The sequence below is a fragment of the Balaenoptera physalus genome (genome assembly GCF_965194825.1).
Source record: "Balaenoptera physalus genome assembly, chromosome: 7".
Lineage (NCBI taxonomy): Eukaryota > Metazoa > Chordata > Mammalia > Artiodactyla > Balaenopteridae > Balaenoptera > Balaenoptera physalus.
Genome location: NC_138886.1, coordinates 64994028 through 65019670, shown reverse-complemented (window position 1 = coordinate 65019670; position 25643 = coordinate 64994028). Strand labels below are relative to the sequence as shown.

Here is a 25643-nt window from a genome sequence, read left to right as displayed (position 1 = left end):
CTACTTGGAATTTGAAGCTGATTATGCAGGAGGAATTGCTTTACTGTTTTAACTAAATGTGTTAAATTTTCTAATTTTAGATTATGGGTAGGAATGAATGATGCCTAGTAAAAGTCTGAATTTCTAGATCAAATGAGATAGTGATGATTTAAGTGTGCCTTAACTGATGTGCAGTTAAAATACATGGGTACTTTGAGTATTTATAAATTGCAGAATTTAAATAATAAAGCTGACTTTTATATGCATTTGATTATATTTAAGTAGAGCCCTAAGTCTCTTTTTTATTGAAATTTTATCTTAAAGCCTTTTAAAATATTCTAAACTGGAATGTGAGCTATAGTCATTAGGTCCCTAATTCTTAAAGAATTTCAGCAGATACGGAATTTGTGGTAGATAATTAGTAATTAATAATCTTAAATTGTAGCATATTTTAGAGGAAATGAGTAGTAATTTGATTTTCCTCTTGCTTTGGAGAATACATATATATCAACCATTATAGCAAAAAACTGATAAATTCTCTGCATCTAAATTTATAGGATTGACAGACTTCTACAGAACCGACTGACATAGGGGAGATATATAATGGGGCTGTTCTGGGGATTATATCTAAATATATATGTATATATACACACAAAAAAATAGTTGTCATCATTCACAGGTTCCATATTTATTAATTTGCCTGCTCACTAAAATGTATTTATAATCCCAAATCAATACCTGTGGCGCCTTCACGGTCATGTCTGTGTGTGAAATGGCAAAAAATTTGAGTAACTTTATGCACACATTCCTAGCTGAGGCTGAACCAAGGCCATGCTTTACCTTGTTTCAGCTCTCATATTGTAAACAAGTGTCCTTTTTGCAGTCTGTGTAGTGCCATGGCTTTTGTATTTTTGTGCTTTTTCTTGGTCATTTTGCCGTTTATAATAGCACCCAAATGTAGTGCTGAAGTGCCATTTAGTGTTCCTAAGTGCAAGAAGCCTGTGCTGTGCCTTATGGAGAAAATACGTGTTACGTAAGGTGTTGGCTATGAGTTCAGTGTTAATGAATTACCAGTGTATATTAAATAGGTGTCTTTAAACAGAAACACACATAAAACAATGTTATGTACTGATTGGTTGACAAAACTGTTGTGACCAGAGGAACCTACCCTGTATTTACCCTGGAGCAGTGGTACAGTATTCCTTAATTCAGTGTTCATGGTGACATTATAGAATATAATTACCATGAATACAAGAATTGACTGTAATATATATGTGTGTGTGTGTATATATATGTGAATGAACAAACCAGTTATAACATCTGATTCCCTCACTGAATAAAGCAGAAGTCTTAACATACTTATTTTATTCTAAAAATCTAGTATATACAAATATTAAAACATACATATAATATACCTTATTGACAATGTTTTATGAGTTGTATAATATTCCAAACTACTTTGTAGTAAAACAGTATTTAGAATGCATTTAAATGTATAGATTAATGCAGTCTTGTGACATTTCTTTTTTTCATTTTTATGCATTTTTATAGTAAAATTTATAAAATTATTATAGCAAAATTTACCATTTTAACCATTTTCAAGTGTGCAGTTTAGTGGCATTCAGTACATTGACATTGTTGTGCAATTTGTGTGTGTTTTTAAAATTAGGATTATGGATCTATGAGTTTGTGACTGAATTTAATAAAAGCATTTGGAATTAGATATTATTGGTGGCTACCTTTAATTTATGATTTTTAATGCGTTTTAGATTAAGAATTTTTGATAATTGCGTTCATAGAGTAGTGCTATTTAATCACTTATATTTGAGATTGCTTTACACTCACATTTCCCCCCCCCCCTCCTTTTTTAGTGCTTTTTTAGGCCCAAAGGACATATTTCCTTACTCAGAAAATAAGGAAAAGTACGGCAAACCAAATAAACGAAAAGGCTTTAATGAAGGTTTATGGGAGATAGATAACAATCCGAAAGTGAAATTTTCAAGTCAACAGGTGCGTCATATTACATAAAATTTAGTTTAGTATTATTTACTCAGTTTTGGAGAATAATCACATGATTATGGTGGTGTGATGTACTCTGTGTTCCCAGCCCAGACATCCCCAGTGGCACATTCCTGTGGTTTGGTACAAGCGTTGATGCCCAAGCCTATACAAAAGAAACAACAAAAAAAAATTGGCCATCATAATTTATAAATATTTCTATCGTGCTACAAGTAATTTTGGGCACATTTTTTATATACCTTTATAATTTGTGGGTTATCAGCATTGCCTTGTTTTTACAGAAAAGGAAATGGGTTTACAGTTTAAAGACTTGCCAAAGGAAATAGCTAGAAAGGTGCACAGTTTGGATTACAGTCCCTTCATCTTGTAGATTGGGAGCTTTACCCTCACCTCCCAATGTATGCTGTGTTGCCTCTGGTATTCATCGTTTTGGTTGGTTTTATGAAAATCTAGGGACCCTAGGTTACATGCTTAAGTATCTCTCATATGGGGGTACTTTTAAAATTTAATGATTACTGGACTCTCCCACTCAGTGTCTGTTAAATCAGAATCACTTAAGTTTAGGTCTCAGGAATCTGCATTTTAAATAAACTAAGTTTGAGATATAGATCAATAAGAGTCCTTAAAGTTGTGATATATATCCTTTGTTAAGGCTGTTCGTCTTAGAGTACATAGATTAGCTTCTTTATCTAAGCATATTTCAGTAGTTGAATACGGTGTAGGTCTGTGCTCCTCTAAATCACCTTACGTTGTATCTTGTTGGGCATTTGCTGCTTAGAACATCAGAATGGTATTCTTTGTAATTGTACTTTTAATTTCTGCCTCACCATTTTATCTGCTGAGATTGTATGCATCAATTGCAGGAATATAGTTCCATGTAAGACTTTCCTAAATAAAATAGTAGCATTTAAAACTTTTCAAAATTGTGTATATTAAAAGTATCCTGTGCAACAGAAATGAGGGTACTTTTCTAGCTTTCTTACAAACAGGCCTTGATTTTTTCATGGGTACAAAATTTTAAAGTTGGCGTAAAATATTATTTTGTGAAACTAATAGACTTGATTGTTCATAGGCATCAACTAAACAATCAAATGCGTCATCTGATGTTGAAGTTGAAGAAAAAGAAACTAGTGTTTCAAAGGAAGATACTGACCATGAAGAAAAAGCCAGCAACGAGGTGTGTTTAATTTCTCTTGCATTCTAAACCCATTTTGTTGAAAGGAAGAATTGTAAAATGAGTTGATTGTGGCACAGTAGAAAGTAATCTTTAAAGTAGTTGAGTAATGAATGGGAAAATATTAAAGGCTTATTTCCTTGTGTAAATATTAAATATGGTATTGTAAAATAATTTTTGCATCTTTAAGATGCATGGATATTTTTATTTGAAGTTAGTTTGCTGTGCAAAATATGAGGTACAACTAGGAGAGTCGCTTACTGTTTGTTAGGAATATTTTTAAAGTGAGGTATTGTTGGATGGATGTATGGGAAAGAATATTGAACCGAATTTTTAAAAACCTAGATTTATTTCCAGCTCTGTATTTGATTATCTGAGTGGGGATACTCATTTAGCCTTTCTAGGCTTCATGAAGTTGTTACTTGATCTCCAGAGTCCCGACCACCTCTTTACATTCACAGTCCTAAAACTGAGGATTTTACTGTAGAAAGAGTGTTTTGTAAATTTAAACAGACAAACCTCCCAGTGTACGAGCAAGTGTGACTTTTATATTTGATCAGACAGAGGAAAGCATTTTTTTTTTTAGGTGAAGATACTGGTGATTACTTCCACTTTATAATGAATTAATGTTAAGACTTTTAATGTTTATAATTTCAAAGGTCAGAGAAGCAAAACAAGTTTCCGTAGTACTTTTAGTGAAATGTGCTTGTGATTTTTAATTTAAGAAATTTTCTTTCACTCATGGCATAATTATCAATTTCATCTGTTGTGTATTTTTTTTTTTTTTTTAAGGATGTGACTAAAGCAGTTGACATAACCACTCCAAAAGCTGCCAGAAGAGGGAGAAAGAGAAAGGTAATTCTATTGCTTAACCACAGAGATCTTAAAAGAATTTTTATTTTAGTTGGATTGAGGGAGTGTAGATAATGAAATGGTACTATTTAATTTAGACTTAGCCCTTCACTCTAAGTCCTTTAATTTTTTTAAAGGATAGGTTATGTTGTTCACTTATCAAAACTATGTTCACTTATCAAAACTATCTGTTTCTTTTCTTAGTGATACAGCACCCTTAAGTTGAATGGTATACAAAATAAAATGCACCAATTTTCATTCCTTTTATGATGCTGTCTCAAGTTTTCTCTATAAAATGGGTAATATATATACTCATAAGACTGTTGAGAGAATTAAATGAGTTAATACATGTAAAATATTTATAATAAATCCTGGTACATAGTGCTTTGTAAGTGTTGTCCATTATTATGTTGTTATTACTTTACAGCATTGTTGCATGAAATGAGAGTATGTGACAGTTTAGGACAGAGTACCTCTTATGCTTTTAATTAGTGTTTCTTCTTCCCTATGTGAAGTTTTGTTCATCATACCTTTTCCTGACCTATTTATGTCTCAGACTGTTATTATATGACAAAGCTACAAAGAAAACTTAAGAGTTCAGTCTTTAAAAAAAATTTTTTTTGTAGTATTCTGAGTTCAGTGTCTTATAAGGAAGTAAGATGAAAACAAATAATTACAGTGGCTTTTTATTCCCTGTGGGGTGTGTGTGAAGGGGCTATGATAACTTTAACAAGATTTTAAAAGGTAGGCAGAATTTTAGTCAGGCAGATGAAGGAGGAGGGGAGGAGCATGTGAGGCAATTACAGAGGCACAGAGAAAATTTTGTTTCAAGCATTTCAAGTATTGCATTTCAGTATTATCAGACCATAAAGTTTGAGGGAAACAAGTACAAAAAACCCCACTGTGTTACCCTGAAGAACTTGAACTTAGAGAAGTGGTGGGAAGCCATTGAATCACTTTAAATTTCAGGTACTTCTCTTTTTAAAGCAGTGTGAATGATGGGGATTGGACTGGAGCAGTGAGACCAGTTCACTGATAAGTTCATTCAGAATTTTGGTACTCACTTCACTGGCCCAGACAGAAAATCAGCGGCGAATAAGGAAGATAAGGTCTCTGTTCTTACTAAACTTATATTTTTGTTGAGACAGACAATAAATACATAAAACAAGAGAATTAAAATGGGGAGTCATGATTGGGACTTGGTAACTAAATTATGAAAGGCCTTTCTAAAGAGTTAGCATGACATTTTTAGTGGTGTAGATGAGAGATAGGATTTTAAGAGCACCTTAGGAGGTAAAGTTAATAGTTGATTGGAAGTGGGTGTGCAGTGAGGGGGAGGAATCTAGGATGACTCAGGGTGTTGGCTTGGATGACTAGATTATACACTGAGAATGCAGGAGATGTTTTGGGAGCAGAGGCATGAGGAGGAGGATGTGAAACACCTTTGAGAATTAGACTGAAGATACATATTTCTCTGACACCAAAGGGGGAAAAGGTAGAAGTTACAGCTGCAGTCTCTGACATAAAGATAGGATTTAGATAGGTAGTCAAGGGAGAAAGTTTACTGAGAAGAACGCAGAAAACCAGAATCCTGAGGAATTATAATGGTGATGAAAGGCTGGCTTGTAAAATTATGGCTGAGAATGAACTGTCAGGAGAAAAATCTAAGAGAGGATATCAAGCTAAACAAGGGAGGAGAGAATTTTAAGAATGAGGGAGTGGTTAGTAGTGTCCTGATGCAGAAGGGGTCCAATAACATTTGACAATTAGGATCCCCCAGGATACCTTAAGGTCAAACGGTAAGAACAGATGAAGTAGGTTAAAGAATAAAATGTTTAATGTTAAAATTACACTGTGCTTTTGAAGTCTTTGAAGGGGAGGAGAGAATGCAGCAACAAGGATTTGCATGGTTAAGGGATGGTGTTAAAAGTGACAAAATATAATAGAGGCTTTAACACTTTTTCTTTGCAAAACCAGGAAAGATCAAAGATGTGGAAAGAGTATAAAATTACTGTAAGTTAAGAATAATGCTGGGTGAGAGAAAAGGGAGGACACATTTGAGGGAATTGACTTGACGGGAAAGAGATGGACATTTCATCTTTCTTCACATTGAAGGGAAGGGTGGGCAAGACTGTTACAAACTTCTAGGAAGACTTGGAAATTATGGGAATCCCTTCCTGCTGGCCTCAGTCTCTCCCTTCTCCATCACCAAATTCAAAGCAAGACTGCATGTGTGGTGTAAGGCAGAAAGAAAGGATTGGAAGTTTATGCTAGAGGGAGAAGGAAAGGGCATGACAAAAGACAGGGTAAAGGATTAATGGATGGCTTTGAGATCACAAATGAAGTTGCATAAAATGAATGCATGTTTGTATAATTTTTTTTCAGCAGGGCTCAGCAGCAGGGAAAAATAGAGCAGGGAAGGTAGAGTTTTATAGTAACTTGCTGTTGGAGATTTGCGGGACAGGTGCAGCAAAACAAGAATGCAGATGAATAGTAGTTCCATGAGGTTTTTGAGGGATGGGGGGGGCCTTTACGTAAAGTCACGAAGGGAGTAGAGCTAGAAAGTGGGGTAACAAATGGGGAGAAAATTTGTCAAAGGCTTAGAGGTCTCAGTGAGATAAAATATGGAAGAAATTAATCTAGAGTCAATATTTGCATTTGAGATATTTAAATATATATATATTTGAAATAACTTAATAGTCCTTTCTCTAGATAAAATATTTCTTATTCTTTGAGTTAATATTTTCACGAGGAATGGTTTTGACTTGCATGATTTTGCTGTAATAGTCAATATATGTCTATGGAAGGGCTGTATTTTTGCTTCGTATAGTGTTAGTTTATTTATGGCATTAGTTATTGATGACCTTGTTACCTCTTATTGGTATCTCCTCAAAGAGATTCATACCTGTAATTCTTATGCGATGTCATGATTTATTTCCAAAAGTTGAAAGTGTCATTGAAGAGGGGATTTTTTTGCACTGAAGAGTTCATCAGTTTGAACTGAATTTTGGAGAACTTTTGCCGTCTTAACTGCTCACCCTCCTAACTCAATAGAAGAGCTCTCATACAGTCTTGGGTTCTCAACCTTTGGTATAAAAACAGATGCCTGGCTCCCTACTCCAGGGCTATCATCAAATCAGGATTGGGGTGGGGGGTGGTCTGTAATTCCTAAAATTAGAAATACAACTTGAGCTAATGTTTTTGAAGCAATTTTTGTAATGTTCCTTGAGAACAATTCAAGGGTTACCTTAGATGAGTTTCTTGACTTTTAATAATGCTTTGAATATACATTTTTTAAAAAATTTTATTTATTTATTTATTTATGGCTGTGTTGGGTCTTCATTTCTGTGCGAGGGCTTTCTCTAGTTGCAGCAAGCGGTGGCCACTCTTCATCGCGGTGCGCGGGCCTCTCACTATCGCGGCCTCTCTTGTTGCGGAGCACGGGCTCCAGACGCGCAGGCTCAGTAGTTGTGGCTCACGGGCCTAGTTGCTCCGCAGCATGTGGGATCCTCCCAGACCAGGGCTTGAACCCGTGTCCCCTGCATTGGCAGGCAGATTCTCAACCACTGCGCCACCAGGGAAGCCCCTACATTATTATATTGCAATTACAAAGGCAAAAATAATGTTTGAAAACTAAGAACAAAGAAATGGATAAATTCTTAGAAGTGGGATTGCTGAGTCAGATTTGCATATTCTGTATTGCTGATATTCATAATGATCAGAAATGTATTACCAGTTTATTGATCACCATTAATCAATATATGAATAATTCTCCACATTCTTACCAAAATTGGGCATTACCTCGTGTTTGCAAATCAGATTGTTGATTAAAAGATTAAAAATTTTTTATCAGTAAGGTTGGATTATGCAAGTTTTGGCATGATGCTTTATTGCCTTTATTTGTACTGAGCTAGTTCAGGCTGAATTCTAAATAATTGGGGGTGGGGGAGCAGCTCATAGTAGTCCTCCCATTCTTCTCTTTGTTCTCTTTGCTATTTATTTATTTTCTTTTCGATTATGATGTTATGTTTGCATTTCCTTTCTAATTGGTGGTTATTAACCTTTGTTCTACTCTAATGCTTGAATTGATTAAACTGATTCTCATTTGGGGCTATTGTCTCATTACCTGGGGCATTATAGTTTGCAAAGGGTCATTGGGATTTCTTTACAGTAGTAAATCCTTTATAGAAAATAAGAATAACTCCTAGCGAAGAACAGCAGATGTCTCAGTTCAAAAATAAAACATGTACATATTAACAAAGTTATAGAATGGAAATATCAGCAACTTAATTTCTTGCCTTTTCTAACATTAATTTAGGTTGTACATCATAAGTACGCAATATAAAGTGTTAGCATTTTGAGATACTCAATGAAAGTACATTTATAAGCAGTGTGTGGGATATTACAGTGTAATTACATTATACTTTAACATTTTGCATCAAGAATATTCATTTTATTTTTATAAATGACTTTTTTAGGTTGAGAATATCTAAAAAGTGAGTTTTTGTTTCCTAGAATTACTCACTAGAATTATAAGCTAAATTTAAGGATATCACTCTGATGAGTCAACTGTTGAAAAATAATGAAGATCAATATATGTTACGCTTGTATTTGAACTTGTTATCCTATAGTGGCACGTTTTTGCCATTGAGCTAAATTTGGAATACCTACTATGTGCTAAGTAAGTTAATTTAAATCTTTGTGATTCAGGCAGAAAAACAAGTAGAAACCGAGGAGGCAGGAGTAGTGACTACAGCAACAGCATCTGTTAATCTAAAAGTGAGTCCTAAAAGAGGACGACCTGCAGGTAGGATTATTAATGTTTAAATAGCTGGCTTGTGATTATTATTCTAATCCATTAAAGTGTTGTACCTCAGCTACTTTGGAATAGGTGAATAGGTACTTGGTTATGTGTAATATATAAATTTCAAAGGAGATAAAACATTAAGGTTTCTGCTCTTTGTAATAAAGTATTTAAATTTGAAATAATTGCTTGAGACTTTTTCATTTTCTGTTTTATCCCCATTACATTTTCCTTTAATAGCAGCAAATGAGGCTGTGGTGAGATTTAAAATCCATGAATGATGGGTTTATTTTACCTCTTACTTTAGAAATATTAAGCTTTCCAAATGGAATCATAATGAAAACAAGAGATAAACAGCATTTGAATAATCAAAGCTATTAAATTATTGCATTCTTTCTTTATTAGGGCCTGTACAATATGCAGATGTCTTCAGCACTGCCTATTTAAAGTATTTTCCTAATTTGGCAAATAGGAAATAGTTTGGAAGGATGTGTCTCTAATACAAAGTAAAACAAAAAAATTAGCCAAAATAGAGCCAATTTTTTTTTCTACTTCATAACATAGCATTCTGTTTTCTTTTTTTTTTGGCTGCGTCTGGTCTTAGTTCAACATGCGGGCTCTTCATTGCAGCACATGGGCTTCTCTCTAGTTATGGCGTGCGGGTTTTCTCTCTCTAGCTGTGGCATGCAGGCTCCAGGGCTCCTGGGCTCTGTAGTTTGCAGCATGCGGGCTCTCTCGTTGAGGTGTGCTAGCTCAGTAGTTGAGGCACGCAGGTTTAGTTGCCCCATGGCATGTGGGACCTTAGTTCCCCGACCAGGGATCGAACCTGCATCCCCTGCATTGGCAGGCAGATTCTTTACCACTGGACCACCAGGGAAGTGAAGTCCCATAACAGAGGATTCTTAATGAAACAGGATAAAATGAGTAATACCCAAAAAGAAAAAAAAACAATTTACCTAATTTTTACTTTGGAATTTAATAGTGTAATGGATCACATTAATGATGTTGTTAGAAAATTCAATGAATTTTGATAACAAATTTTCAAATACGTGAGCATACATATACAAATAATACTGTAATATGTATATGAATGTTGAATATAAGTGCTGCTATCTACTATAAAGTTGAATTTTGTGACATTCCTATTAAAACAACAATGAGGGATGTTCTTTTAAGCCCTCAGCCATACTAAGGACAGATTGAAAATACTCTTGATTCACCTCTGTAAATTTTCTGCTGTTAACTCATTTGAACCACTGGAGGATATGATTTTTAAAACCTAAAGTAATTGTTATCTGTAATAAACTAATATTCTTAGTATATATCATTTGTAACTTTTATATGTGAGATCTACATCTTAACGGGAAAGCTGGTAGTTACAAAATTTTTTTTCCTGTGAATGTTAGCTACAGAAGTCAAGATTCCAAAACCAAGAGGCAGACCCAAAATGGTAAAACAGCCCTGTCCTTCGGAGAGTGACATGTGAGTATAATTAGTTATGCAGTAAATGAGACATTTCACTTTCAATATGTATAAATTTCTTTGCATTTTTACCAGTTTTATTTACAGGGTGTTTGTTGCTATTACTATTTTGTATTTCTAAGAATTATGAGCAAAACAGCTGAAAAATAGTTTTCATTATATAAAAAGTTAAAATTGATAGGGAATCAAGAAAAATCTGATACGATTATCATTTCATTAATCTAAGACATTTTCTTGTATATTAGGATATAAGATACTTGGATAATGCAGGGTAAAATTTATAATAGTTCCCTTTAAGGGAATTTTTAGACAAAGTATTTTTGAAGCAATTTCCACAAATCTTGCTCCTCCACAATAATCTTTATTTAAAAAATAACACTTAACATTATTTTTGTAAATTTAAAGTTTTAAAGTATTTTGGAATGATAACTAGTTATTAACAAAATAATCAGTTTTTTATTTTTCTTGCCATCTTTCTTTTCCATTATGGATCTTGTTTGTGTTGGCTTTTCTGGGTAGAAACTTCACCAGCAGGAATGTATATTTAGATAAAGAGGGCAAAACTTTGTAGCTATTGTGTTTAAAGATTTTATAGAAAAGGCTTAAGTGTGAGTATGTCATTTAAGAATGGATTTACAGTGTTTTGAATGAAAATATTTTATTGGAAATTTCAGTTATAGAAGTGTTGGTACTTTTCAGCCAATATATGTTTAAAGAGTTTTATTTTACTGCCAAGCTGTTTAAATATTCTTGAAAATAGTGGCCAAAAATTACAACATGGTTTTAGCTACTATAGTGAAATTAAGACATTAGGTACATGCAGGTGAGTTTATGTTTTTAAACATACCAAGTAAATCTCACTCATCTCCTCCCTAAGATGTCTTTTCTAATAAGGGCATCAAGCATCAAGTCTAGGATTTTACGATCAACATAAGGCCTTGATCTAGAGACTTAGGAACTGAAACACAGGTTATTTGCTCCCCTCTCCCTTTTATATATGCACATTGATCTGGGAAGGATAGGGAACCATAATAAATACTCCCAAGGAGAAGATTAAGAGGCACACAGCAGTCATTGTTCCCCAGGAAATATGAAATTCTGTTGGGAAAATATTGTGAGATCCCCCTGTTTTAGATACAAGGAATATTTCCTTGATTAGGTACGTCCCAATTTTCCCTGAGAGTATCTTCCTAGTCCATTTCTCTCCATGGCTTTTGGCTGATTCTTGGACTGGAAAGTATTAACCCTCCTTATTAGCAGCTTTCTTATTCTGCTTTCATACTTTAGGGAGTTGGGCCCAAGATTCCTTTTTAAATCTCCATTAGTTTCTCTTAATGCAGGCTAGCGTCCCTTTTGGTAGTAATACTACTTTATTGTTAGCATGTGTCTGTTTAATTCTAGTCAGCTTCATGTGCCGTGGTCTCACTCATAAGACTTCCTCAGACATGCTTATCTCTTTATACTTAACTAAAAGCACTTCTGAGTTTATAGGTTTTCCTGAAGACCTACTCCCTGGTTTCTTTTTCATAGAACCATTTGTTCATCAGAAGGATCAAGGTATCCCAATTTGAATTCTTAAGGAAAGGCTGGCAACCTACAACCTTGATTGGATCTTTGACTCCAGTCTTTGTCTGAATTTGAAAATCTTTTACAGGATGGAAGTGACTTTCAACACTGAAATGCATGGAATTTTTTTCTCCTTCCTTTGTCGTTCTATTATTTTTTGAACTTACCGCTTTCTTGAAGTACCCTATCAAATTTATGTTGATAACAATCAACTCAAAATGCTAATATTCTATCTTGAAACCTCTTCACCCAGAGCCACAAGTTCACTGAACAAGTTTTCTCTCCAGTTATCACAGATGACAGTTTTACCCATTGTATATAATATGTTAGGGTTTCAAATGCAAAGCAAGTGTCAAACGTTTTAGGTTTTGATGGACAACCCCAAAATACCAGCAGCTTACAATATTTATTTTTCACTTGTGCTATATGTAGGCTGGGCACTGGCTGTTATAGCTACTCTCAGCTTTGTATCTGGGCAAAAACTCAGTGGAGTGTAGAGCAAAACTATGTAAGCTCTTCTGAAACTTAAGCTCTCCATCATGAGAACAGCGTGTATCTGCTAGTGACAGCTTCTTTGCAGTGGGTCCTAAAATGACAAGACAGTGGATAGAGTCCGGAAAAGCTGAAACCATCTCATAATCCTCATGTAAAGTAAAAATATTTGTTATAAGCCACTGAGATATTTTGGGTTGTATTTGCATTAATTTTTGCTATTAACATGTATTTATAATTTTGTTTAGTCTTTTAATATGTTTCCTATTGTACCTATTAAAAAGGGAATTATCACCATGAGGTCTGTTTTTCATGGAAGATGGTAAGGAGGGAGGACCATTGGGAAAAGACTTAATTGCAGCAAGCAGTGATAGTTACGTTTATGGGAGTTCTCTGCTTTGACACTATTTTTAAAACTTTGAAATAATAATCCCATTTCTTAAAAACTTAACGATACACTTTTAAATCTACCTTTAAAAAAGAAAAACAGCTGCATGGTATTCCACTGTGTATGTATCATAATTCTTAAAAGTTTATTTCTTGTATGGATACATTTTTTTAGACATTGTCATCTGTCGTTTTGTACATGTGCAAATATATTGGTTAGAATACATTGCTAGAAGCAGATTTGCTGGGTTAAAAGGATATTTTTATTTTTAATACCTGCCTCTTTGCATAGGGGGTAACATTTTGGGGGAGACAGTTTGTCAATATCTATTAAGAGCCATGGGAATCCCTTTTATATTTGATTCTCTATTCCCATCTCCACAAAATGATCATTATTAAAATATTTACCCCCTTGTGGAAATACTGAAGAAAGTTAAGGGATTTTACTTGCCTGCTTTTTCTTCCATCGATTAAAAGGATGAAACCTATATAACATTTAAAAATAAACATAGCCAATGGTAGTTATGTGACAAAAAATTTCTAAAGAAATAAAGTGATTTTTTTTTTCTTTTCCAATTTAATAATCTTAAGGGTTCAAGGAAGCAGTTGTCTGGTAGGTCAGTGGATTTGGAATTGAGAGATTGGCCTATTTGACCTTTTGCACCATCATTTTCTCATTTCTTAAATGGAATGGGTTGGACTAAATGATCTGGGGTCCCTTCCAGCTTTCAAATCCATTGATGTAATTATATAATATGTGTAAATCTCAATGAAATTCCTTGAACACTGTAATATTAAGGTTAATTGGCCATATATTTTACCATTATATGCATCAGTTGGGAGCTTTTTACATTGCAAAGCATATTTCTTTAAATTTTAAAATGACCGTATTTCACCATTATGCAGTTCGATTCTGCAATTGTATTTTTCCCAGCGTGGCTACTTTTTAGAACATTATTTACTTTTATAAATATGTAGAATATGAGCTCCATAAAATCTAGGCATCTCACACATCTTATACACTTATGTTCCCCAAAGTCAAGAACAGTACCATGGCATATGAGATAGTACTCAATATTATTTTTAAGTGAATGAGTCACATTACAAAAAACATGGAAAACAAAGGGGAAAAAAATCACTTTTCTATTACCCTAATGCCACTGTAATTTTTCTATCTTCTAACTTATATTAAAAGGATGTTCTTTTCCTTTTATGATTGGTTGATAATGACACTCCATTATGTTTTACTTAAAGATATTTAAAATTTGTTTTTAAATAAAAAACAAACTACATGTAGCTTATTGTTATCCAGAGTACTTACTCAGTTAACTCAGAGAGGTGGTTGAATGACAAGTACTCATGATACATAAAAGATTATTTTTCATTGTTGTGCCTGTGAAATAGGGTAACTGAAGAAGACAAAAGTAAGAAAAAAGGGCAAGAGGAAAAACAACCTAAAAAGCAGCTTAAAAAGGATGAAGAGGGCCAGAAGGAAGAAGATAAGCCAAGAAAAGAGCCAGATAAAAAAGAGGGGAAAAAAGAAGTTGAATCAAAAAGGAAAAATTTAGCTAAAACAGGGCTTACATCAACCTCTGATTCTGAAGAGGAAGGAGATGATCAAGAAGGTGAAAAGGTAGAACGTTGGCATATCAAATAAAATATTTGTTCTATTTTTAGCTTCCTATGTAGTTCTTAATCTTTAGGAAAGTTTCAGTATCTTTATGAAAGTCTATAAATGTGATTAAAAGTTAAAATGAATTTCTTTACCTTTCTGAATAAACTTGAATTACCTGTGTTAAGAAGCATATTTGAAACTTTATTGTACATCCCAAGTTTATCTTACCTTTTCATAATTACATGGAAATTAAATGTCACATGATAAACTTCCAGTAACCCCACCTACCTATTGACAGAAAAGGTAGGAAAGTAGAGAATTAAGCCAGATAGGTTGTGACCAGTGAAGACAGATGTAAAAAGGTACATTTATACATAGATTTTTATTATTTACCTCAATGAAATTCTTAACACTTCAGGCCTATTTAGGGTACATTTTATTGGTGGTACTTTATTTGAATACAGCAGTTGTTTGGGAATTTCATTAAAGCTATACGTTCTTTTCTGTATAAAAACACAAGTTTTGTGTATAGCCTTGGAAATCTACAGACCCAGGTTGTATAGGTCTTTCATTTATGTTTATCTAATTTATTAGTACTTCAGGAGCCCAAAACTAAATTCGGTAGGTTGAGCAGGTACTTGTCAGTAAACAGGTACTGAAGTCAAAGTCATAGTGCAGAGGCAAATAGCCTGAGGTACTTCATTTTAACCCATCTTAACCAAAGCATATCATTCCTATAGCAGTGCAGTAAATGGATTATAAATCCCAAAATCATCAAGGGGAAAGTTAAATTTAGATAGCAACAATGTGTAATTCTGAGGGTTTTTTTAAAATTAGTAATTTATTCATCCCTTAAGAAAACTAGTTGCTTCTTTTCTCCCAAGATTGTAATCACAGAAGCATTACTCACTGACTTGATAGTTAACTAAAACCATCCTAATTCTCAAATAAAACAGAAGAGAAAAGGTGGAAGAAACTTTCAGACTGCTCATAGAAGGAATATGCTGAAAGGCCAACATGAGAAAGAAGCAGCAGATAGAAAACGCAAGCAAGAGGAACAAATGGAAACTGAGCAGTAAGTATTTTCTTTTTCTAAATTTCAATTTCTTTTTTTAAGCTAGCATGAAATGTTTAAACAATAGAATCTCATTTTCCAGACTTTCTGAAGCCTTTTAAAGAAGTGACTTTTCCATTGTGTTAGAAAAATGTCCTCAGTATATGATAATCATGTTTCAGGCTTCATTCTTTTCTGAGTAAAGAGGATGAAATTTACTGAGATAATCACCCTGTGAATTATTTTTAATTTAAACTGAAAGTGCAGATAGGGCTTAACTGTTAAGTGGCTTTGTAGAAAATGTCCTTATCCTCTATTTTCTTGTATAATATTAAATAGAGAAAGATAATAAATTGGTGGAGAAAGAATGAAAGAAATACCCATATTTGTCACCACCAGCAGCCCTCCCCCAAAAGACCAGCAAAAATAACAAAAGCACAGTTGGAAACCCAAGAAGCCAGTAAAAGAAAATTTAAAGGCTAACAGGGTTTGCATTAGATGTGTGCAATATAAATCAAGTTCAAGCTAAGAAGTTTTGATACCTGGAGACAATATACTTACCATGGGGAATTTTTCCCCTTTAAAAAGTTTATTCTATAAAATAATTTTATAACAGGGAAAATAGCAGTGCCAATGATGATTAGGCTTCATATGTTTATTACATTTGTTTTCCTAGTTATCTTTAGACTGTCACTTCTGAGTTCTTTCTCTGAAAAGCATTTCTTTCTTTGTGAAGCATCTTGCATTATTCTGACTAAACTTTGTTTTTTTGTTGTTTTAGTGAGGAGGTGATTTTTAAAACATGCTCTAGGTCACTAAGACAAACTTAATAATAAACAGTGAAATTCTTAAAACTATTCTTAAGTAATTTTGTACTTTTTTTATATATAATAAATCTGTAAGCCGAAAGTCTTTCTTGATAAGTATAGCGTTTGACCATCTGCTTTCTTAGTTTTTTTGGAGGATATATAAGCAGTTTTAGCTACTTGAGGGAGTAATTTAAAAATTGATCTAAAGCTCAGAAATGTTACTCCCTTTAATGTTAGACTTTGACCATTTATGTAAATACTAGAGTTATTTTTTGTTACCTATCCTTTCCTGTCCTTTCACTGAAAAGTTGTTGGACTGTTTGTTGCTTTTAACTTTATTGTGCTCCCCAAATTAAGATATAAAATTAGTTGTTGCTTAGTAAATCTAGCCCAACCCTTCTTCAGTATCTCAGAGTTAATCTTTATGTGTTTCAATTTCTTTTTGAATGTCCTCCGAATGTAACTTTCTCAAATTCTAATATTTGTGTTTTCTTTCCTTCTCCTGTTATTACAAAACTTTGTACTTGGACAGTTTTGCTCTGTAAAGCATTTCAGATGCAGCTTGTATGAAATGCATTATGCAAAATAAAGTTTATTGTATTGTATTCCCAGCCAAACAACATGTAATCTACAGTAATAAAAAATATATCTCATTTTGGGCTCAAAGCATTAATCCAGTTACTGAAAAGAGAATACAAGTGGAGCAAACAAGAGATGAAGATCTTGAGACAGACTCATTGGACTGAATTTCCCCCTCCCCCCCCTTGATGGAAGAATGTTCCAGATTCTAAATTGAGGACTTCATTAATGGCATTATTACTGTGTTATGATTGTTAAAAAACATTTCCTGTAAGATACACACTACATATTAAGGTCGGCCATCATTCCTGTTAAAAGATTTTTACCAAGCTTAAAATGAAGCTTTGTGTTTGAAAGTTATAATAAGCTCAGATGAAGATGGTGGTTGTACATTATTTCATTTAGAAAATATAAAAATTCATTTTGTTTTGAAGCTAGGTGTTAAACTGGAGTAGCTACTATACCCCCAGAGAATGGGGCAGTTGTGCCCTTCCCTTGACATTCCTTTGTTGTTCAGTTCTTTAGAAGATTAATAATTGTTTTTTAATCCTGAGAGATTAAACAGTAGACTTGTTAAGAAAACAAAAATGAAACTGTAACCAAAATTTTAAAATAAAGTTTTTTTTAAAAAATACCTGATTTTTAGATATTTTTTTGTTCTTGTCTATTTCAATTGGTTTATTATAATAGGGCCTGAACTCCAAGTCAAGGTACTAGAAATGATTAAGAATTCATTTTTAAATGGTTATTTTTGTGATTTACAGTAAAATGGTACCTTTTCATTTGTGAAATGGTATGTAAATGTTAGTGAATGTCATTTAAGTTTGATATATTGGCACAAAAAAAATCCCACTCCATTTTAATCTAGTAGTATTATAAAGTCTATTTAACCTTGAAACTAACTTTGAACCCCTCAAATTATCTACCCTTGGGAGATGTGGGAACAATTAAATCAGTCCATTTTGACGTGCTATTTTAAAAAATAATTGTGATGTAGAATTCATGAAACATTTACAGGCATTCTCTTTCCACTATGGCCTGTTTATCCACTGACCCTAAAGTCGGTCTTTTAACACAGTATTGTTGGAACAAAATTTCACCGAGGCAGCCATTAAAATTTCTTTGTAATGCCACTGAAAAATTAGATTGTTAGATTACTTTAGCATGTTAATTTTTACGTTTTGAGTTTTGTTTATATTTATACTAATTAATACTAATGTGGCATTACCGAGTTCTAAAAATTATAGTCAATTCCTTGTGATCTAGGCCACTGACTATTTTAAAGAAAAAAAATTTTAACTTTTACATAAGGGATTGTGGGCGTTTGGTAACCAGTCACAAAGTTCCAATGTTTTTGAAATATTTGTGTTAACATTTGATAGGCAGAATAAAGATGAAGGAAAGAAGCCAGAAGTTAAGAAAGTGGAGAAGAAGCGAGGTTAGTTATTTCACTTTCTAAGATGTATAAAATTGTATTCTACACAGAAAGGAAGTTTTACAGACACCTAACTGTATAGGTTTTGAAATTGGTCATTTTATGTTCTTATCCTACAAGTATACATTTCAAATCCCTAATGGATTCTATATACCTTGCACTGTTTTTAAGTGTTATCAGGTGAACTTGCTAAGGAGTCTTATTATTTTACTGCTCAATATATGATGAAGTCAAATTTTTATAACATTGCCTAAAGCTAGATGTTTTACCATTTCTGAGAAATCTGGTTTCAGATGGATTTTTTAGTTTCGGTTAAATGTGTAAGGGTGAAGCAGTGCCTTAAGGATTGCAGAAGAGGAGTTATTGGATGCAGACTGCTTTTTTTTAGCAACATGCAGCTAGATGGTAATTCTTTGCTTATATGATGAATGTTGGTTTCCTAAATACTAAAAATGGCAGATAACTTCTTAATGATGTAGACAGATTACAAAGAACATTTTTAAAAACTTACCAAACCTTTCCATTATAGTTTGCTTAGATTATACAAAAATACTGGTTTTGGAAAATCTATTTACTGTGTTTCACATTTTAATTTATAGAAACATCAATGGATTCTCGACTTCAAAGGATACATGCTGAAATTAAAAATTCACTCAAAATTGATAATCTTGTAAGTGTTTAATACCTCATTTAAAAATACAGTGCTGCTTTTATAGCTTCATATTTTATTTTCTCACATGATTTTATAAGTGTAAATTTGAGATAACAGACTATTACTGGTTATTTTGTACTGCCTTGTTATTTGAGATTTTAAAAGTAATCTCTAGAAATAGATTATATGGGTTGTGGTAATTAACAGTTATGAAATTACTATTTTGTCATTAAGGATGTGAACAGATGTATTGAGGCCTTGGATGAACTTGCTTCACTTCAGGTCACAATGCAGCAAGCTCAAAAACACACAGAGATGATTACAACACTGAAAAAAGTAAGTGATTTTGAGTCATGTAGATTTTTAAAATTTCCTCATTATCACCACTTCATTAAGTAACATTTAAAAAATTAATTATGAGTATGTTTTGTTTTCTCAGATACGGCGATTCAAAGTTAGTCAGGTTATCATGGAAAAGTCTACAATGTTGTATAACAAGTTTAAGAACATGTTTTTGGTTGGTGAAGGAGATTCTGTGATCACACAAGTGCTGAATAAATCTCTTGCCGAACAAAGGCAGCATGAGGAAGCAAATAAAACCAAAGATCAAGGGAAGAAAGGGCCAAACAAAAAGCTAGAAAAGGAACAAACAGGTATGTGGTAATTGTTCGCTGGAACTACTTTTTAAAAATGGCTTCAATATTTAATCCTATTAATACCTTATCTATATTAAATGATGAGAAAGTCTCATAAAGCCCTTAGCAGAACGTGATCAGCCTTAGCTTCTGGGTTTCTTTCATCCCTAAGTTTTCATCAAGTTTAAATTAGTAGTAGTAGTGGTTGCTATTCTCTTTCCATTTAAATTAGGAAACATTTCTAACCTATACAGAAGTCGAGGGAAATGAACTTCCCATGTCCCCATCACTCAGCTTCTGCAATTATCAATACATGAGCATTGCTTTTTTATATCCCCATCAAGTTTCTCTGTGACACCCCTGAAGATTATTTTGAAGCAAATTCCAGATACACTATTTCAATCATAAATATTTTAGGATGTATATATGACCGACGCTTAAAACAGAATCCATAGTTACAGGCATACCCCACAGGTTTGGTTCCAGACTACTGTAATAAAGTGAGTCACATGAGTTTTTTGGTTTCCCAGGGTGTATAAAAGTTTTTTACCCTATACTGTAATCTATTAAGTGTGCAGTAGGATTATGTCTAAAAAAACTGTACATACGTTAATAAAAAAAAAATACTTCGTTGCTAAGAAAATGTTAACAAATCATCTGGAGCCTTCAGTGAGTCATAGTAATAACATCAAATATCACTTGACCACAGATCACTGTAACAAATATAACAAAAGTCAAAAAGTTTGAAATACTGTGAGAATTACCAAAATGTGACACAGAGAAGTGGAGTGATCAAATGCTGTTGGGAAAATGGTGCTGATAAACATGCTTGATGCAGGATTGCCACAAACGTTGAATTTGTTAAAAAAAAAAAAAAAAAAAATGCAGTATCTATGAAGCACAGCAAAGTCAAGCGCAATAAATCGAGGTCTGCCTGTACCATTAGCCACTTCCCCCCAAATTAGCAGCTTCCCCAATTCCACGGTACTAAAACATCTTAGCAGCAACTGCTTAATGTAGAAAAAAATGTTCCGAAGGAGTTGAATTTTGTTACTCACTTATTAGGGAATGATATAGGTCTCCTTAGAGATTTGTTAATGAAATAATATTTACAGGGAAGCCCTCATCATTTTGTCATAAGAGACAAAATCATGTTAATTAACTATTTTGCCACGTTTTGTTGTTAAATACAAAATTTTACTGTGATTCACATTGCTTTTTCTAAGAACTAGAATAAATCATAATGCTCCAAAGAGTTGTACCACCCTTTCGTGTTCCTGATAACAGTAACAAATGGAATAATCAGATTAGTAACCTACTTCTTATATGGACAGATATATGTAGTAACCCTGTTTCTTATTGTGCCTTGTCTACCCAAAGGATTACAATGTAATTTCAAATAAAATACAGTATTAGAAACTTTGGGACTATGTTTTATTTTTGATTTTGGGTCTTTCAAGACATCTTAAAATATGAGAAGCTCTAACAGTTTTTCCATTGAAATCTTTATAAAGGTTCAAAGACTCTAAATGGAGGATCGGACGCTCAAGACAGTAATCAACCACAACATAATGGAGACAGCAATGAAGAAAGCAAAGACCACCACGAGGCCAGCATTAAGAAAAAGTGAGGACATGTTTTAGTGGGTTGTGACGTATGTTTTAATTTTTAAATCACATTGCTGTTCCAAGGTTATTTGTGTAAGGGATTATATTTTCATCACTCACTTCCTGAATTCAGGATTCAAGACGCAAATTAAAATGGCCAAGCCGTAAAGAAACTTCACTTAAAACTAATATGCCACTGTATTCAAGGGAATAGAGCAAGGCAGGAATCCTGTTTAAAAAAATAACTATTCCTTGGACTTCTTCCACTGATAGCACCTTTAATAATGACCCATGTCCATACTTCTTGAATTTTGACAGGATACAGAAATTAGATCTAGAATCATAGGCTGTGTTGTATTATCATACCCACTCTAAAATAACTAGATATGTAACCGTAGTTATCCAAATCTTGGTTTGTCCACTGTACACTTGAAGGACTTGGAATCAAACATCCTTTCTAATTCTGAAATTCAGGGAAATCTTGTCCGTGTGTATAATTACCCTCTCTTCTTAAGATTTATAATATGTTGGTATCACAGATACAACATTTTCATGTTCTTTAAAGAGAATTCATTTTAAAGCTGGAAGTGGTGGGAAAGGGCCTGGGCCATGATGCTTCCCTGAGTTATTTTGCTTGATGTGCATATTACTTTGGGAAGAAGACACAACATGGTAAAATAAAATTTTGAACAAAAGATAACAATTAACAATAAGTCACGGAAAAAATTCTTTTGGTGATTTTAAAAACAAATGCACAGATTTAATATCTTTTTTCCTCCTGAGGAAAAAAAAATCCTAATCCCAGTTGTCACACCTTTCTTTCCCCCTTTTCTTTAGGCCATCCAGTGAAGAGAGAGAGACTGAAATATCTCTGAAGGATTCTACACTAGATAACTAGGTTGACATACCTGGAATATAAAGAACATTTGAGAAGTTTGTAATGGTTTTCATTGGAAATATTTAGACTGCTGAAAGTTTTAAATTTTTATAAGCATAGGTTTTGATGTTTAAAACTTGCTTTGAGGGAGAAATCTCCTTACCTTTGTTTAAAAGTGACTAAACATTGCTAATTGTACTTGTGCAGTATTAACAGCTACATTATACAGTAAATGTGAGGGAAAAGTCCATTTTAGGAAATGTTAAACTGCTTTTCCAGACATTGGTTGTAGTATATTTTCAATTAGTGTGTGTATGTTAATGTGTAATTGATAGTAGAAAAAGGTTACATTTTTAAAACTGCTACTTGTATAAACCTTTCCTCTCTTCCCAAATACTGTGGGTTTTGTGCATAGTTTTTACAAATCTTGGATTTACCAGACTGTCTTTTCATTGTTTGTGGGTTTTGTAGAAGTTAATCATTTTTACAGTAGATAAAATGTTACTTCTATACAAGTATTCACTCCCTCCCTTCTTTTATCAAAAGTTAATTTTAATCTCAGTCTACATTGTGCTACATTATCCTGCTGCTTTGTAACAATGTGTGTGGTCTGTATGCCTTTTTGTATGACAACTAGATATCCAACTGACGTTGAACTGTTCTACGGGGTACAAAACTCATGTTAACTTTTGAAGGTAATTTAGTTTTGTGGCTGGGAATTCACATGAATTTCCTGCAGCGAGCAGGAGTATATATAGGAATGAATCTGGCTTTAGGGTTCAACCATTTAAGATCCTTTACAGGCACTAGTAGCTGAAACTGAAAACTAAATGATAAAAGTTTATTTTTGAGAAATGTCTCGAGTTTCTGAATTTTTTTAAAAGTCACTAAGTATTTTTTTAATTGGAAAAAATGCAATCCATAATGCTTTTGCAGTAAATAAAAGTAAATACTATATAAGGAAACTAACCTATTTGAAAACATGGCTATACCAGAAGGGAATTTTTATTTCTATGTCATACATGTGACAGGATTGCAAAAAGTGGAAACACAGTAGACAAAAGTAAAGGAGTTGTCTGTATATTCATGGATATGGACTAAATCAGGGTGAACCAAGGTTAACACAAAATTTAAGGGTAACTTAACAGATAGCATTTCTAAGATATTTTGAATACTAGGTCAGTTGGTGGTTTGCAGTAGCTTAAAAGACACTTCTCATGTTTAGAAACTGAATATGGGAAAAAGGCTTAATTACCAGTGTTTGCATGTGACATGCATCGTATGCTTTGACCTCTCGGGTAATTGTTTTCATCTATAGATGAAAAGTTTGAAACATTTCAGTAATTGGAGTTTTGCTTTTGAGAGGTCTTACAATGGAACTAGGACCCACTGTTTTGAGGGAACTCAGTATTATATCTGTTTGGTCCTTAATACAATTTAAATTTGGACAGATTTATTCTAGTTAAGCCATAAGTGTCAACATGTAAACTTGTTTTGATTAAAGAATTTTTCTATCAAAGTCTACTAGTAAATTACTTCTTTGCCACTTATAAAACTCTGCTAGAATTCTGGATTTGCTTCCAAGAGAGTATACTTAGTCATAGAAACTGTATTATTTGGGGACACAGGGTTACTAAAACGTAAGCTCAAAATGATAAAAATAAAGGAAATGTTATCTTTTGGTTTACCCTTCCTTTTTTTTCGGTGACCCAACGGATCTATATAGTTCTACCAAGAAACCACAGACTATTCAAATGCTGGAGAGAAATATAGTAGCATTCTGATTATTTATGTCTACTTTTATGGGCTGACCTTGCTCTAGCCAGTTGATTCATGTAGCATTAAAACACTGTTGCCTTCTCTTTACCCTCATTTCAAGAAAAAATTTTTTTGTCATAGGTTGATTCACAGATAACTACTATTCTCAGAACTCTTAAGAAAAAGTCATATAAACCGGTATCAATTTTTGGGAGCACTGGCTCAATTTAAATTTGTATTTGACCAAAACTACATAGCTGAACAAGTCAGTAAGAGATACTTTAAATGAGATAGCTAGCCCCAACCCAAACGTATTTTTTTTAATATATAAGCAACATCTCTTCTGTGATTTTTTTTTTTTAACCATCAGATAATGTTTAAAAGAGTAAGTTACACATGACTCAGCAGAATCAGTTGTTGCATGTTTTCTCAGCTGTTCTAGAGAAATTTCATATGTATCATCTAAAATGGAGAACCTGAAACAGCTTGATTGGAATGATTTCAAATAGTAGGATGATAGATTTTATCCAGTTTTTGCTGATACATTGATTGTAGTGTACCCATACACACTTACCTGGTTAAAGACGTCAGGTCAAGATCAGGTCTGCCATCTAATCCTGTACAAGAGCAAAGGCTTTTACAGAGCTCTGTGAGGGCTTCACTAATACAACTTATCCAGAGAAATGATCTATTGGAAATAGCAAACCCATAATTACATATTAAGAAATGGAGAAGCTGCTATATAGTCCAAAATGTGTTTACATATTTATGCTGTGTAATTTTCCAACCTTAGAGATGATAGAGACACTGCAATTTGATTGGGAGAAAGGTCAAATTATCCTTAAAGGATACTGAAGCCTAAAATAGGTATTGCTTTTCTAGGTAATCATTTTGTGCCTGTCCATCCACTAGTATATCAAAATTCCATTCATTTCTAACTACAGAGGATGCTGATTAGTAAGTTCATAACATTTTCATATTTGCCTTCTTCAGATAAAATGTTGACTGTAGTTTGTCATGTGTTTAAAACTGAATTTTACAGCTACAAAATCCCTGATTCAAAACATCTTAAATATGCCTACTTCAAAGTTAGGGGTTTCTTTTGAGTTGAACGTAGTGGGAGACCTGTATAACTGATATGCAATACATTGGCAAGTTCTGAGAGTAATATGGTAGGCCTTTAGACCGCACCAGGAAATGATAATAGAAGGGTATCTGAGCCTTTGTAACTTCGGTGAAGAAGTTAACCTTAAGAACCAGAAGAAGAATAATCTCAAAGAAGAACAAAATAAGAATTTCAATAGCAGTAATGTTTTAACTGACAGCCTTCTTTGCCAGTAAAATAAATTGATTGGTACCACGCATGGATTAATGCTGCTTTGTGACAATCCACTTTCTGGAATTTGCTGTTTTGAGATATGAAATGATGAAAATAAAAGTAAACAGACCCTTGCATACTAATGGAAGACCTATAAGGAATGCAGTTTAAAAATAAAGGAAGCAAAAATTCATTTTTACCTGTGGAACTTTAAAGAATTAGATAAATCTTTGGTTTTCCAGCAGGATTTTCAATCTGTTCTAATTCAGCATCATTGGAAACATGAAAGTAAACATGCAGGCAATAACAGCCAGCCAGCCATGGAGGGACCTCTTATTTCCTTATGCTGATTTTCTGGTGTATTGACTGAATCAGTGAATATGCTCACCGCTAGAAACAGGTCCTTGTCTTCTACATACCAATCGACTTAATTGACTTATGTGGCATTTAAGTCCATAAAACATTTCACTGTCAACCTTTTAAACACACAGTCTTTTAGGCTTCATCAGTTTTTGATTTATATGGTAAATGTTCTTAGCCATCCAGGGA

At 33.4% G+C, this 25643-nt stretch overlaps 1 protein-coding gene across 9 annotated transcripts in view; it reads left to right on the top strand.

Moving 5' to 3' along the window:
- Positions 1–23700, top strand: part of PSIP1 (PC4 and SRSF1 interacting protein 1) — a 73171-nt gene extending 49471 nt beyond the window's left edge. For 5 of the 9 annotated variants that reach the window (XM_082467964.1, XM_082467961.1, XM_082467960.1 and 2 more), the window contains 13 exons: positions 1851–1989; positions 3071–3175; positions 3965–4027; positions 8735–8831; positions 10235–10310; positions 14160–14388; positions 15327–15445; positions 18195–18250; positions 18847–18917; positions 19134–19235; positions 19339–19552; positions 21049–21160; positions 21979–23700. In XM_082467964.1, the coding sequence (XP_082324090.1) occupies positions 1851–1989; positions 3071–3175; positions 3965–4027; positions 8735–8831; positions 10235–10310; positions 14160–14388; positions 15327–15445; positions 18195–18250; positions 18847–18917; positions 19134–19235; positions 19339–19552; positions 21049–21160; positions 21979–22039 (1444 nt within the window). In that variant the 3' untranslated portion in view covers positions 22040–23700. Of the gene's footprint in view, positions 1–1850; positions 1990–3070; positions 3176–3964; positions 4028–8734; positions 8832–10234; positions 10311–14159; positions 14389–15326; positions 15446–16765; positions 17447–18194; positions 18251–18846; positions 18918–19133; positions 19236–19338; positions 19553–21048; positions 21161–21978 lie in introns of those variants that run through there. The other 4 variants (XM_082467965.1, XM_082467966.1, XM_082467967.1 and 1 more) reach the window with 4 other exon arrangements.
- The last annotated feature ends 1943 nt before the right edge of the window (positions 23701–25643 follow it).